This window comes from Cervus canadensis, chromosome 17, assembly GCF_019320065.1.
Source record: "Cervus canadensis isolate Bull #8, Minnesota chromosome 17, ASM1932006v1, whole genome shotgun sequence".
NCBI classification, from domain to species: domain Eukaryota; kingdom Metazoa; phylum Chordata; class Mammalia; order Artiodactyla; family Cervidae; genus Cervus; species Cervus canadensis.
This window is the reverse complement of record NC_057402.1, coordinates 8,048,456-8,064,195: the sequence shown is the minus strand read 5'-3', so window position 1 is coordinate 8,064,195 and position 15,740 is coordinate 8,048,456. Positions and strand designations below refer to the sequence as shown.

The 15,740-nt window shown below is 43.1% G+C and overlaps 1 gene segment (V, D, J or C); it reads left to right on the top strand.

The window, feature by feature from the left end:
- Window positions 1–434: 434 nt before the first annotated feature.
- Window positions 435–15,440, top strand: LOC122454893. The segment is given in 3 exon segments: window positions 435–486; window positions 567–893; window positions 15,124–15,440. Coding segments are annotated over 3 exon segments (696 nt in total).
- Window positions 15,441–15,740: the final 300 nt, after the last annotated feature.

The following is a 15,740-nucleotide window of genomic DNA, read 5'->3' as shown; positions in this document are numbered from 1 at the left end:
TGTTTCTAGGAACACCTGTCCCTTGAATTGCTGTTGTTGTTCAGTCAACCAGTTCAAATATTAATTTATTATAATAGCTCTGAATTATCCATGAAAATAAAGCAATGGGATCTACACATCTAGTATAGCAACGGTTCTTATTCTCAGAAAGTTGGGCCCATCCTTTGATCACGATCAACTTCACTAACGAAGTGCTCTCCCATCCCAGACCTTTACCACGTGGGTTCGAGAGAAGTGCACTGTGCACACAACCAGGAAAGATCACCGGGAGACTGACCTCGGCTTCTCTCCACTTATGAAGACAGGGCTCACCCACATGCAAATTCATCTTCAAGCTCCAGGGTAAAATCCACCCCTCGTCTGTGGAAGCTCACAGCTCTCTCCTCACACAGGGCTGAGGTCGCAGGGAAGGCAGAGCTGTGCGCTAGAAGAAGATGAGGCTGGGGGTTCTTCTCCTCTGCCTGCTGACAGCCCTACAAGCAGAGGGTCTCAGGTGTCAGACAGAGGTCTGTGGGGATGGTTGTGACTGCAGGTGACTTATAGGGACTGATTCTCCTTGTCCCCAGGGGTCCTGTCCCAGGTGCAGCTGCAGGAGTCGGGACCCAGCCTGGTGAAGCCCTCACAGACCCTCTCCCTCACCTGCGCCGACTCTGGTTACTCCATCACCAGTGGTTATGGTTGGAACTGGATCCGCCAGGCCCCAGGGAAGGGGCTAGTGTGGATGGGTTGCATAAACTATGATGGTAACACTTACTACAGCCCCTCCATCAAGAGCCGCACCTCCATCTCCAGGGACACGTCCAAGAACCAGTTCTCCCTGCAACTGAGCTCTGTGACCACCGAGGACACGGCCGTGTATTACTGTGCAAGAGACACAGTGAGTGGAAGTCAGTGTGAGCCCAGACCAAAACCTCCTGCAGGGGGACAGGAGGGGCTGTAGGGGAGCTCAGGGTCCACCAGGGGGCGCTCAGGACCACGAGCACAGGGTCGCCCAAGGAGCAGGCACTGAGGAAGAGCCAACAATCTAGGAGTGTTTCTTGTTCCTTCACAGCAAAATTCTGCACAGAAAGTCCTGTGTTTTCTTTGTTTGTCACCCCCTGGCTTCTCTCAGTTCACAGTGGGCAATGTAGAATAAGAATTAAATTCAATCATTTAATGTAATTGTGACATGCATATAAAATTTTATTCACAATTTTGAACTATGCAATCCACTATCCCTTAATATACTCACACTCTTCTGTTACTGCCACCATTATTCAGCTGTAAAGTCCTTTCTTCTTGAAAAGGAACTTCCTATTGTCCATGTGGTCACTTCCAGCTTCTCCCTCCCCAACGACTCAGGAACCCATCCGTCTTCTTTCTCTCTCTGCATATTTGCTTCTTTGGGATATTTCATGTAATTAGAAAGATATGCTCTGTGTCCTTTTGTTCTGCCTCTTTCAATTAACATAACTTTTAAGGTTATCCTTGCTATAGTATGTGTCAGTTCTCTGTTCCCTTTATGAACATATCACATTGCTTATCCATTCATCAGTAGAACTACTTTAGTGTCTGTCATCTATTTGGCTACTGTGAATAGGACTACTCTGGGCAATTGTAAATTTTTGTTTGAACATCTCTTTTTAATGATCTTGCACATCTTCTTTGCAGCAGAATTTTGAAACAGAGTGATTCTGTTTTTACTTTTTGAGTAACTGAAAAACTCTTTTCCACAGAGCCTGAACTATTTTTTATTCCACCAGCAGTCTAGACAATTTCCAATTTCTTCCAAACCATGACAACACTTGTTAATTTTCCTCAAAAAAAAAAAAAAAAAAAATCATCCTGTCCCGCGCTTCTGACCTGAGTGTCTCCTTCAACATTTTAATGGCCACATGTGATAAACCCACAGCAAACATAATTTTCAATGATGAGAAACTGAAAACATTTCCTTTAAGATCAGAAACAGGATAACCATGTCCTCACCGGCCACTATTATTCAACATAGCTTTGGAAGTATCAGTTCTGTTCAGTTCAGTTCAGTTGCTCAGTCATGTCCGACTCTTTGCAACCCCATGAACTGAGGCACACCAGGCCTCCCTGTCCATCACCAACTCCCGGAGTCCACCCAAACTCATGTCCATTGAGTCAGTGATGCCATCCAACCATCTCATCCTCTGTCGTACCCTTCTCCTCCTGCCCTCAATCTTTCCCAGCATAAGGATCTTTTCAAATGAGTCAGCTCTTTGAATCAGGTGGCCAAAGTACAGGAGTTTCAGCTTCAACATCAGTCCTTCCAGTGAACACCCAAGACTGATCTCCTTTAGGATGGACTTTTTGGATCTCCTTGCAGTTCAAGGGACTCTCAAGAGCCTTCTCCAACAACACAGTTCAAAAGCATCAATTCTTCTGCACTCAGCTTTCTTTATAGTCCAACTCTCACATCCATACATGACTACTGGAAAAACCATAGCCTTGACTAGAGAGACCTTTAGTTGACAAAGTAATATTTCTGCTTTTTAATATGTTCTAGGTTGGTCACAACTTTCCTTCCAAGGAGTAAGCATCTTTTAATTTCATGGCTGCAGTCACCATCTGCAGTGATTTCAGAGCCCAGAAAATCAGCAATGACAATTGAAAGAGTTAGATCTTGAGTAGGTTGATAAGAAGTCCGGGGTCCCCAAAAAGGAAAAAGTGGTCTGAGGCTCATGAGGCGGAGAAAAGGACAAATGTTTGGTTTTTTTTTCTCTTTAATCCCAGAACTAATAATTACACAACAACAACAAAGCTCATCTGGCAAAGGATATGTTTTTCCTCAAGCTCTGTACCAGTGATTATATAACAACAATGTATCTTGCTCAGGGACAAGCTTCTCCTTCTTAAGACCCTTCTGACTAATCGCGTCATCTTAAAGTGTATGTGGTGGGAGTTAGTCTGGTTCTATTGCTAGTTTTATTACACACCAGGAGAGAGGAGCAGTGACCCCACAAGAGGCTGACCCAGACTTGCCTGTGAGAGTCCAAGAGTCTCTGGCAGAGGCGTGGGTCTGTGGTGGCCTGCTGCAAGGTCTGGGGCACTGAGTGCAGCCGTGCCCACACAGGGCCCTTTGGAGGAGGCTGCCATCATCTTCATCACCTCCACCATAGTTTGGTCTCAGGCCAACAACAGAGAGATATACAGCTCCACCCATCAACAGAAAATTGGATTAAAGATTTATTGAGCATGGCCCCACCCATCAGAACAATACCAAGTTTCCCCCACATCCAGTCTCTCCATAAACCTCTTACCCTTATCCTTCAGAGGGCAGACAGAACAAAACCACAGTCACAGAAAACTAGTCAAACTGATCTCATGGACCACAGCCTAGCTAACTCAATGAAACTATGAGTCAAGCCCTGTAGGGCCGCCGAAGACCAACGGGACGTGGTGGAGAGCACTGAGAAAACGTGGCCCGCTGGAGAAGGGAGTGGCAAATGCCGTCAGCATTCTTGCCTTGAAAACCGCATGCACAGTATGAGAAGGAGACGCATATGACACCGACGGATGGACTCCTCAGGGCGCTAGGTGCCCAGTATGCTACTGGAGAAGAGTAGAGGAATAACTCCAGAAAGAATGAAGAGATGGAGCCAAAGCAAAAACAATGACCAGTTTTGGATGTGACTGGTAAAGGAAGTAAAGTCCGATGCTGCAAAGAACAATATTGAATAGAAACCTGGAATGTTAGGTCCATGAATCAAGGTATATTAGAAGTGGCCAAACAGGAGTTGACAAGAGTGATCATCAACATTTTTAGAATCAGTGAACTAAAATGGACTGGAAGTGGCAAATTTAACTCAGATGACCATGATATCTACTACTGTCGGCAAGTATCCCTTAGAAGAAATGGAGTAGCCCTCATAGTCAACAAAAGAGTCCAAAATGCAGTACTTGGCTGCAATCTCAAAAATGACAGCATGATCTGAGTTCATTTCCAAGGTAAACCATTCTATATCACAACAATCCAAGTCTATGCCCTAACCAGTAATGCTGAAGAAGCCGAAGTTGAATGGTTCTATGAGGATTTACAAGACCTATTAGAACTAACACTCAAAAAATATGTCCTTTTCATCTTAGGGGACTGGAATGCAAAAGTAGAAGTCAAGAGATACCTGGAATAACAGGAAAATTTGACCTTGAAGTACAAAACGAAGTAGAGCAAAGGCTTACAGAGTTTGGCCAACAGAACACAGTGGTCATAGCAAACACCCTCTTCCAACAACACAAGAGAAGACTCTACACATGAAGATCACCAGATGGTCAATACCGAAATCAGATTGATTATATTCTTTGTAGCCAAAGATGGAGAAGCTCTATATACTCCCCCAAAACAAGACTGGGAGCTTAGTGTGGCTCAGATCATGAACACCTTACTGCAAAATTCAGACTTAAATTGAAGAAAGTAGGGAAAACCACTAGACCACTCAAGTATGACCTAAATCAAATCCCTTACAATTATACAGTGGAAGTGGCAAATAGATTCAAGGAATTCTATGACAGACAAATTGTCTGAAGAACTATGGACAGAGTTTCATGACACTGTAGAGGAGGCAGTGATCAAGACCATCCCCAAGAAGAAGAAATGCAAAATGGTTGTCTGAGGAGGCCTTATAAATAGCTGAGAAAAGAAGAGAAGCTAAAGGCAAAGGAGAAAAGGGAAGAAATAGGCATCTGAATTCAGAGTTCCAAAGAATATCAAGGAGAGATAAGAAAGCTTTCCTCAGTGATTAATGAAAAGAAGTAGAGGAAAGCAATAGAATGGGAAAGACTAGAGATCTCGTAAAAAAAAAATTAGAGATACCAAGGGAACATTTCATACAAAGTGAGCACAATAAAAGACAGAAATGGTATGGACCTAACAGAAGCAAAAGATATTAAGACGAGGTGGGAAGGACACAGAAGAACTATACAAAAAGATCTCAATGATGCAGGTAACCATGACGGTGTGATCACTCACCTGGAGCCATACATCCTGAAATGCGAAGTCATGTGGGCCTTAGGAAGCATCACTATGAACAAAGATAGTGGAGGTGATGGGATTCCAGTTGAGCTGCTTCAGATCCTAAAAGATGGTGCTCTTAAAGTGCAGCACTAAGTATGCCAGCAAATTTGGAAAACTCAGCAGTGGTCACAAGACTGGAAAAGGTCAGTTTTCATTCCGATCCCGAAGAAAGGCAATGCCAAAGAATGCTGAAACTACTGCACAACTGCACTCATCTCACACACAAGCAAAGTAATGCTCAAAGTGCTCCAAGCCAGGCTTCAACAGCACATGATCTGTGAACTTCCAGATGTTCAAGCTTGATTTAAAAAGGCAAAGGAGCCAGATATTAAATTGCCAACATTCACTGGATCTTAGGAAAAGCAAGAGAGTTCCAGAAAAACATCTACATCTGCTTTATTGACTATGTGGAAGCCTTTGACAGTGTGGATAACAACAAACTGTGGAAAATTCTGAAAGAAATGGGAATACCAGACCACCTCACTTGCCTCCTGAGAAATTTGTATGCAGGTCAAGAAGCAACAGTTAGAACTGGACATGGAAAAACAGACTGGTTCCAAATCAGGAAAGAAGTACATCAAGGCTCCATATATTGTCACCCTGTTTATTTAACTTATAGACAGGGTACATCAAGCAAAATGCCGGGCTGGAGGAAGGCCAAGCTGGAATCAAGATTGCTGAGAGAAATATCAGTAACTCCAGATATGCAGATAACATCATCCTTATGGCAGAAAGTGAAGAAGAACTAAAGAGCCTCTTGAAAGTGAAAGAGGAGAGTGAAAAAGATGGCTTAAAACTCAATATTCAGAAAACTAAGATCGTGGCATCCGGTCCCATCACTTCATGGCCAATAGACGGGAAAACAATGGAAACAGTTACAGACTTTAGTTTCTTGGGCTCCAACATCACTTCAGATGGTGACACTTTCCAGTAGTCACAGATGGATGTGAGAGTTGGACTGTAAAGAAAGGTGAGCGCTGAAGAACTGATGCTTTTGAACTGTGGTATGGGAGAAGACTCTTGAGAACCCCTTGGACTGCAAGGAGATCAAACCTGTCAATCTTAAAGGAAGTTCAGTTCAGTTCAGTTCAGTCGCTCAGTCGTGTCCGACTCTTTGTGACCCCATGAATCACAGCACGCCAGGCCTCCCTGTCCATCACCAGCTCCCGGAGTTTACTCAAACTCATGCCCATCAAGTCGGTGATGCCATCCAGCCATCTCATCCTCTGTTGCCCTCTTCTCCTCCTGCCCCCAATCCCTCCCAGCATGAGGGTCTTTTCCAATAAGTCAAGTCTTCGCATAAGGTAGCCAAAGTACTGGAGTTTCAGCTTCAGCATCAGTCCTTCCAATGAACACCAGGACTGATCTCCTTTAGGATGGACTGGTTGAATCTCCTTGCAGTCCAAGGGGCTCTCAAGAGTCTTCTCCAACACCACAGTTCAAAAGCATCAATTTTTCAGTGCTCAGGTTTCTTCACAGTCCAAATCTCACATCCATACATGACCACTGGAAAAACCATAGCCTTGACCAGATGGACCTTTGTTGGCAAAGTAATGTCTCTGCTTTTTAATATGCTCTCTAGGTTGGTCATAACTTTCCTTCCAAGGAGTAAGCATCTTCTAATTTCATGGCTGCAGTCACCATCCACAGTGATTTTGGAGCCCAAAAAATTGAAGTCTGACACTGTTTCCACTGTCTCCCCATCTATTTCCCATGAGGAGATGGAACCAGATGCCAGGATCTTAGTTTTCTGAATGTTAAGCTTTAAGCCAACTTTTTCACTCTCCTCTTTCACTTTCATCAAGAGGCTTTTTAGTTCCTCTTCACTCTCTGCCATAAGGGTGGTGTCATCTGCATATCTGAGGTTATTGATATTTCTCCTGGCAATCTTGACTCCAGCTTGTGCTTCTTCTAGCCCAGCGTTTCTCATTATGTACTCTGCATATAAGTTAAATAAGCAGGGTGACAATATACAGCTTTGACATACTCCTTTTCCTATTTTGAACCTGTCTGCTGTTCCATGTCCAGTTCTAACTGTTGCTTCCTGACCTGCATACAGGTTTCTCAAGAGGCAGGTCAGGTGGTCTGGTATTCCCATCTCTTTCAGAATTTTCCATAGTTTATTGTGATCCACACAGTCGAAGGCTTTGGCATAGTCAATAAAGCAGAAATAGATGTTTTTCTGGAACTCTCTTGCTTTTTTGAATATCCAGCAGATATTGGCAATTTGATCTCTGGTTCCTCTGCCTTTTCTAAAACCAGCTTGAACATCTGGAAGTTTTCGGTTCACATATTGCTAAAGCCTGGCTTTGAGAAATTTGAGCATTACTTTACTAGCGTGTGACATGAGTGCAATTGTGCGGTAGTTTGAGCATTCTTTGGGATTGCCTTTCTTAGGGATTGGAATGAAAACTGACCTTTTCCAGTCCTGTGGCCACTGCTGAGTTTTCCAAATTTGCTGGCATATTGAGTGCAGCACTTTAACAGTCATCTTTCAGGATTTGAAATAGCTCAACTGGAATTCTATCACATCCACTAGCTTTGTTCGTAGTGATGCTTTCTAAGGCCCACTTGACTTCACATTCCAGGATATCTGGCTCTAGGTGAGTCATCACACCATTGTGATTATCTGGGTTGTGAAAATCTTTTTTGTACAGTTCTTCTGTGTATTCTTGCCACCTCTTCTTAATATCTTCTGCTTCTGTTAGGTCCATACCATTTCTATCCTTTATCAAACCCATTTTGCCTGAAATTTTCCCTTGATATCTCTAATTTTATTGAAGAGATCTCTAGTCTTTCCCATTCTGTTGTTTTCCTCTATTTCTTTGCACTGATCGCTGAGGAAGGCTTTCTGATCTCTCCTGACTATTCTTTGGAACTCTGCATTCAAATGGGAATATCTTTCCTTTTCTCCTTTGCTTTTCACTCTCTTCTTTACACAGCTATTTGTAAGTCCTCCTCAGACAACCATTTGGCCTTTTTGCATTTCTTTTCCATGGGGATGGTCTTGATGCCTGTCTCCTGTACAATGTCACGAACCTCTGTCCATAGTTCATCAGGCTCTCTGTCTATCAGATCTAGTCCCTTAAGTCTATTTCTCACTTCCACTGTATAATCATAAGGGATTTGATTTAGGTCATACCTGAATGGTCTAGTGGTTTTCCCTACTTTCTTCAGTTTAAGTCTGAATTTGGCAATAAGGAGTTCATGATCTGAGACACAGTCAGCTCCCCGTCTTGTTTTTCCTCACTGTATAGAGCTTCTCCATCTTTGGCTGCAAAGAATATAATCAATCTGATTTCAGTGTTGACTATCTGGTGATGTCCATGTATACGGTCTTCTCTTGTGTTGTTGGAAAAGTGTGTTTGCTATGACCAGTGCGTTCTCTTGGCAAAACTCTATTAACATTTGCCCTGCTTCATTCCATACTCCAAGACCAAATTTGCCTGTTACTCCAGGTGTTTCTTGACTTCCTACCTTTGCATTCCAGTTCCCTGTAATGAAAAGGACATCTTTTTGGGGTGTTAGTTCTAAAAGGTCCTGTGGGTCTTCATAGAACCATTCAACTTCAGCTTCTTCAGTATTACTGGTTGTGGCATAGGCTTGGATTACCATGGTATTGAATGGTTTGCCTTTGAAACAAACAGTGATCATTCTGTAGTTTTTGAGATTGCATTCAAGTACTGCATTTCAGACTCTCTTGTTGACCATGATGGCTACTCCATTTCTTCTAAGGGATTCCTGCCCACAGTAGTAGATATAATGGTCATCTGAGTTAAATTCACCCATTCCGGTCCATTTTAGTTCGCTGATTCCTAGAATGTCGACATTCACTCTTGCCATCTCCTGTTTGACCACTTCCAATTTGCCTTGAGTCATGGACTTAACATTCCAGGTTCCTATGCAATATTGCTCTTTACAGCATTGGACCTTGCTTCTATCACCAGTCACATCCACAACTGGGGGCATTGTTTTTGCATTGGCTCCATCTCTTCATTCTTTCTGGAGTTATTTCTCCTCTGATCTCCAGTAGCATATTGGGCACCTTCTGACCTGGGGAGTTCCTCTTTCAGTATACTATCATTTTGCCTTCTCATACTGTTCATGGGGTTCTCAAGGCAAGAATACTGAAGTGGTTTGCCATTCTCTTATCCAATGGAAATGAGTCCTGACTTTTCATTGGAAGGGTTGATGCTGAAACTGATGGTTGGATGGCATCACCAACTTGAGCAAGGTCCAAGAGTTGGTAATGGACAGGAAAGCCTGACGTGATGCAACCCATAAGATCTTATAGAGTTGGACATATCTGAATGACTGAAGTGAACTGAACTGAAATATTTTGAAAATGACTTACCACCCAAAGCAACCCACAGATTCAATGCAATACCTGTCAGTTTGCCAATGGTATTTTTCACGGAACTAGAACAAAAGTTTTAGTCTATTTGAAACATGAAAGACCCCAAAGGGGCAGAGAGATCTTGAGAAACAGCCGAAGAATCAAATTCCCTGAATTCAGAGTATAATACAAAGCTACAGTTACCATGGCAGTAGCAAAGATGTCAGTGCTGACAAAGGTCCAGGTCCAGAGCTCCAGGTGTCTCCTTCATAATTCAAGGGGGCCTGGGAGGTCTCCTTCCAGGAATAGGTCTTCAGCCTCAGTAAGTATGTCCACCTCTGTCCAGGATCCCCTGCAGGGCGGCCAGGTCCAGTGTGAGAAGCTGAGATCTGGACAAAAGGGCTCACTGTGCCCTGATGTGTGCTCTCCAGCACATCACCTACAAGTCCAGGCTGCAGGTTAGCTTCACATCTGTAACATGCAGGTAAACCAACATCTACATCACATGCATGGTGTGCATATGTAGAAACAAAATAGTAAAACAGGCACTGAGGGTCAGGGCCCAGGATAGTCCACCCAAAATGTGCCTCAATGGGATGTAGACTGCTATGAACTAAAGTGACTTAAGAAAGGGCCCTTTACCTGCTGTTGGTTCTGCTCTCCTGTTAGTACCGACCTAACTCTGAGTATGCTAGCAATTAGGGCTTCTCACGTGGCTCAATGGGAAGGAATCTGCCTGCCAAGCAAAAATCCTGGGTTCAATCCCTGGGTCCAGAAGAAGGAAATGGCAACCTACTCCAGTACTGTTGCTTGGGAAATTCCATTGACAGAGAAGCCTGGTGGGTTATGGTCCACGGGGTTACAAGAGTTTGACACAACTTAGTGACTAAACAACATAGACAACATGGAGGCAATTGGACCTGGTGACTCCAATGCATGGTTTTCACCAGACCACCAACACAGGTCTTCTGAGCTCAGGTCCGTGGACTGTAGTAATCATGTACCTGGACCTGTTGTGAGAGCTATGGAGGGAGCTCAGACTCTGATCTGACTCAACCTCCAGTGTCTGTGCCCACTAAGCCCACAGCTTCTAAACTCAGACCCACTCCATCTACATGAGCACTTGTCCTTTGGGGCGTTTTACAGGTGCTGAATTTATCAAGCCATCAATGGAGGTGTAATTGCCCAGTTCACACAGCCATGAAGAGAGATTTCACCTCTTATTCCTTAGCCACACATGCCCATGTGCTCAGCTAATCATGGACAACCTGGAAGAAATTTTTAGAAAGGGATAATCTTCAAAAACTGAACTAGGAAGAAATAGGAAATATGGACAGACCAGTCACAAGTAATGGACTTGAACTTGTGATTAACATCTTCCAACAACAACAACAAAAAGTCCAGAACTAGACAGCTTCATGGGTGACGCTATCAAACATTTAGAGAAGAGCTGATACCTGTCCTTCTCAAACTGTTTTCTAAAGAGAAATTCAGAGTGAGAAATGCTCGCAAAGTCATTCTAGAAGGATCTCATCACCCTGATATCACAGGAAGGCAAAGATATTACAAAATAGAAATTTCTGACTCATATCATTGATGAACAATCATGCAAAAAATCCTCAAGAAAATTCTAGCAAACAGAATCCAGCAACACATTAAAAGGATCAACATTTTGATCAATTGGAATTTATCCCTGGGATGCCAGGATTCTTCAGTATGTGCAAATTAAACACTATGGTACACTATACTAACAATTTAAGGAATAAAAACCATATGGTCATCATAATGGATGCAGAAAAAGCTTTTGACAAAATTCAACACCCACTTATGATAAATGCTCTTGAGAGAGTGGGCACAGAGGGAACCTATCTCAATATAATAAAGGCCATATATGATAAATCCTCAGCAAACATCATTCTTTATGGTGAAACACTGAAAGTGTTTTCTAAGATCAAGAAAAAGACAAAGATGTGCACTCACTACTCTTATTTAACATAATTTTGGAAGTCATAGCCATGGCCATCAGAAGAAAAAGAAATAAAAGGGAAGTCAATTTGAAAAAGGAGAAAAACCATAATTATTTGCTGATAACATGATAATTAAAAAAAAATCATAAAGAAGTTACCAGAAGACAACTTGAAGCTCAATGATAAATTCAGTAAAGTCGTAGGATATAAAATTAATGCTCAGAAATTCCTTGCATTCCTATACACTAATAATGAAAGATCAGAAAGAGAAACTAAGGGAACAATACCATTTACAGTTGTAAAAAGTAATAAAATGCACAGGAATAAACATATCTAAGGAGACAGAAGGCCTGTACTCATAAAACTATAAGATATTGATGAACAAAATGACAGATGGTATTCTAAATTTGGGGAATAAGATGGGGGTACCCACAGGTGTAACTTTCAGTTCTTCCACATATCACCATAAACTTCTTCCTGTCCTACTGGATTCAGTGGTCTAGGGTACAGGGTTGCAAGTGGAGGTCTTGAAAGAAAGGGCCAACGGTAAACAAGCTAGTTACAGTTAACTATATCTTTAAGCTTTATTGCAGAATTTCTAAGGGTCTGGTGAAATAGACTGTGCTTTCACCTTTTCTGGAAAAATTGAAGGGGTTCAAAAGAGTCATGAGGGACATTATGTGGATATGTCTGGTTTAATTAAGAGTAGAAACAAAACATATTATGTGACACATTAGAGAGGTAAAACTGGATGCACAATTATCCCTGTTTAAGTGTTTTATAATACGCTCATATCCTCCAGATGTCACCACAGTGAACATACACCTTGCCCTTTTCCACTCATAGGTAATCTTAGGTTTCTTACGGCTCCTGTCTCCCAGTTTTCCTTCTTCTCTCACCTGGACAGGGTGTAGGTCTCTCATATTTTTGGAGTCATGGGATCTAAGCACCAGTCCAAGGCTCTCTGGAGGTGAGCTCAGCCTCTGTGCACTTCCCTGAACAGAGAAGAGACAGAACATCTCAGCACTGTCCTGGGATGGGCTCCACTGCCCTTGATCTCTTGTTGCAAATGGCCAGTTGTCATTCAAACTCAACGCTGGTCATGAATATAGACAACAGAGAACAGAGGAGGGAAAGCATGGCCATGAAGCTCACATTAGTGAGACATAATCCATCCCACACTCAAATTCACAGAGACTCTGGTCTTCAGCGGGGCTCTAACCTGATTTCTGTCTCCATCAGTGACACAGGATGGGGAGGTCTAAATCCTTTGACCAGCTATGTGCCTGTGACCTGCAGTGATGGCTGAGATGAAGATGAAGTTTCTGTGTAAAACTCTTTACAGAAACCTTCAGAAATCCACACCTGATATTGCATTTGTTATATTCAGATATGATTGATGTTTTTACAGAAGTTGAAAGAAGTTAATTATTATTGTTATTGTTCAGTCACTAAGTCATGTCTAACTCTCTGCAACCACATGGACTGCAGCACATTGGGCTTCCCTGTCCTTCACCATCTTCTAGAATTTGCTCAAACTCAGGTCCATTGAGTCAGTGATGCCACCCAGTCATCTCATCCTCTCTCATCTTATTCTCCTCCAGTCTTATCTTTCCCAGCATCAGAATCTTTCCCAGTGAGGCAGGAAACTTGCACAAGCCTCTTATCTTCATCCATCAGAGGGCAGACAGAAGCAGCAAGAACTGCAGTCCCATGTCCTCCAGAATGAAAACCATAATCACAGAAAACTAATGAAAATGATCACATGGAACACAGCCATGAGAACTCAATGAAACTACATGTTCAGTCTCTCAGTCGTGTCTGACTCTTTGGGACCCCATGAACTGTCGCCAGCCAGGCTCTTCTGTCCAAGGAATTTTCCAGGCAAGAATACTGGAGTGGGTTGCCATTTATCATTCAAGGGGATCTTCCTGGCCCAGGGTTCAAACCTGAGTCTCCTGTGTCTTCTACATTGGCAGGCAGACTCTTTGCCACTGCACCACCTGGAAGGTTTATTAAAAACACACAAAACGAAGTGACATTGATGGAGAGATAGATATGGATCAGTGAAACAGAAGCTATGTGATGTAGGATAAGCCTAGTTGTAACTTGATAAGACACAGAAAGTATAGAATGCAACACACACACATATGTATTTGAACACACATTTTAAAATAACATACATTTAAGGATTCATTAAATGTATGTCAAAGCCTTTGACGGTGTGGATCACAACAAACTCTGGAAAATTCTTAAAGAGATGGGAATACCAGATCACTTTACCTGTCTCCTGAGAAACCTGTATGCAGATCAAGAAGTAATAGTTAGAATCTTACATGGATCAATGGACTGGTTCAAATTTTGGAAAGGAGTACATCAAGGCTGTATATTGTTACCCTGCTTAATTCATTTATATGAAGTGTATATCAAGGGAAATGCCAGGCTGGATGAAGCATAAGCTAGAATCAAGATTGCCAGGAGAAATATCAATAACCTCAGGTATGCAGATGATACCACCCTTATGGCAGAAAGCAAAGAGGAAGTAAAGAGTCTGTTAATGAAGTTTGAAAGAGGAGAGTGAAAAAACTGGCTTAAAACTCAACATTAAGAAATCTAAGATCATGACATCCAGTTCCATCACTTCATGGCAAATAAATGGGGAAACAGTGGCATCAGTGACAGAATTTATTTTCTTGGGCTCCAAAATCACTGCAGATGGTGACTGCAGCCATGAAATTAAAAGGGGCTTGCTCCTTGGAAGAAAAGCTATGACAGAACTAGACAACGTATTAAAGAACAGAGATATTACTTGGCTGACAATGGCAGGTATAGTCAAAGCTATGGTTTTTCCAGTAGCCATTTATGGATGTGAGAGTTGGACCATAAAGAAGGAAGTTGTACTGGAGAAGACCCCTGAGAGTCCCTTGGACTGCAAGGAGATCAAACCAGTCAATCCTAAAGAAATCAACCCTGAACATTCAGGACTGATGCTGAAGCTGAAGCTCCAATATTGTGGCCTCCTGATGTGAAGAGGTGACTCACTGGAAAAGACCCTGATGCTGGGAAATATTGAAGGCAGGTGGAGAAGGGGATGACAGAGGATGAGATGGTTGGATGGGATCACTGACTCAAAGAATATGATTTTGAGAAAGCTCCAGGAGATAGTGAAGGACAGGCAAACTTGGCTTGCTGCAGTCTATGGGTTGCAAAAATTTGGACATGACAGCAACTGAACAAAAACAATAGATACATTTACTCTATTTATTTCAATTTTAAAATGTCTCTGGAGAGAATTAAAATTATTTAAAACAACTACTTGAATGATTCAAGATTTAAAATTCAGTAACCTACTCTTCTTGTGTTACTGTTGTTCACACATCTTGTGTAATTTATTCTAATGATCCAAAAGTTGGCACCATCCCATGACCTGATCCCAGTGTTCCACAGAGATCAAGTGTTCTAGCTGGGAGTGACAGGCTGAGAGAGTTCAAATGCCCAGTTGGATGAGTGGGACCTAATTCAGCCTTTCTTCTCTTATAAGGACAGGGCTCCCTCACATGCAAAATTTCCTCCCTTCTCTAGACTAAATTCCACCCCTCGGCTGTGGGAGCTCACAGCTCCCTGCTCACACAGGGCTGAGGCCTCAGAGAAGGCAGAGCTGTGGTCTAGAAGACGAGGCTGTGGAGCCTTCTCCTCTGCCTGGTGGCAGCTCCCCAAGGCGAGGGTCTCAGGTGCAGACATTGGTCTGTGGGGATGGTTGTGGCTGCAGGTGACTGACAGGGTCTGATTCTCGTTGTCTACAGGTGTCCTGTCCCAGGTAAAACTGGAGATGTGGGGCTCTGAAATGGTGACTCCACGGCAGACCCTCACCCTCACCTGTGCTGTCTACGGATTATCCATCTCAACCAGTGGTTATGCTTGGAACTGGATCTGCCAGCCTCCAGGGAAGGGGCTAGAGTCGATGGGGAACATATGGTATGATGGTAGCATGGAATACAGCCCATCCCTCAAGAGCCGCACCTCCATCTCCAGAGACATGTCCAAGAGCCCGTCCTCCCTGCAGCTGAGCTCCATGACCACCGAGGACACGAGGTTTATTACTGTGCAAGAGACACATTGAGGGCATCAGTGTCCGCCCAGACACAGACTTCCTGCAGGGGGACAGGAGGGGCTGCAGGGGGCACTCAGGGCCTGCCTACTTAGAAGCCTAGACCAGCGACAAGTGCAGAGGGACTGGGCAGGTGTTTCCCTTGGAGTCAAGGATTTCCTTCCTCTCCCATCTTCCAGCTGTCCTCAGGGATGTTTCCTGCTGTGATCTTTCTGCTCTGATGTACACACACTCTCTTCAGGCGTGGAAGTAAGAACATTCTCTGTTTGCAGATGGGACTTCTTCATTTGACCCCCACAAACCTGTTTTCAC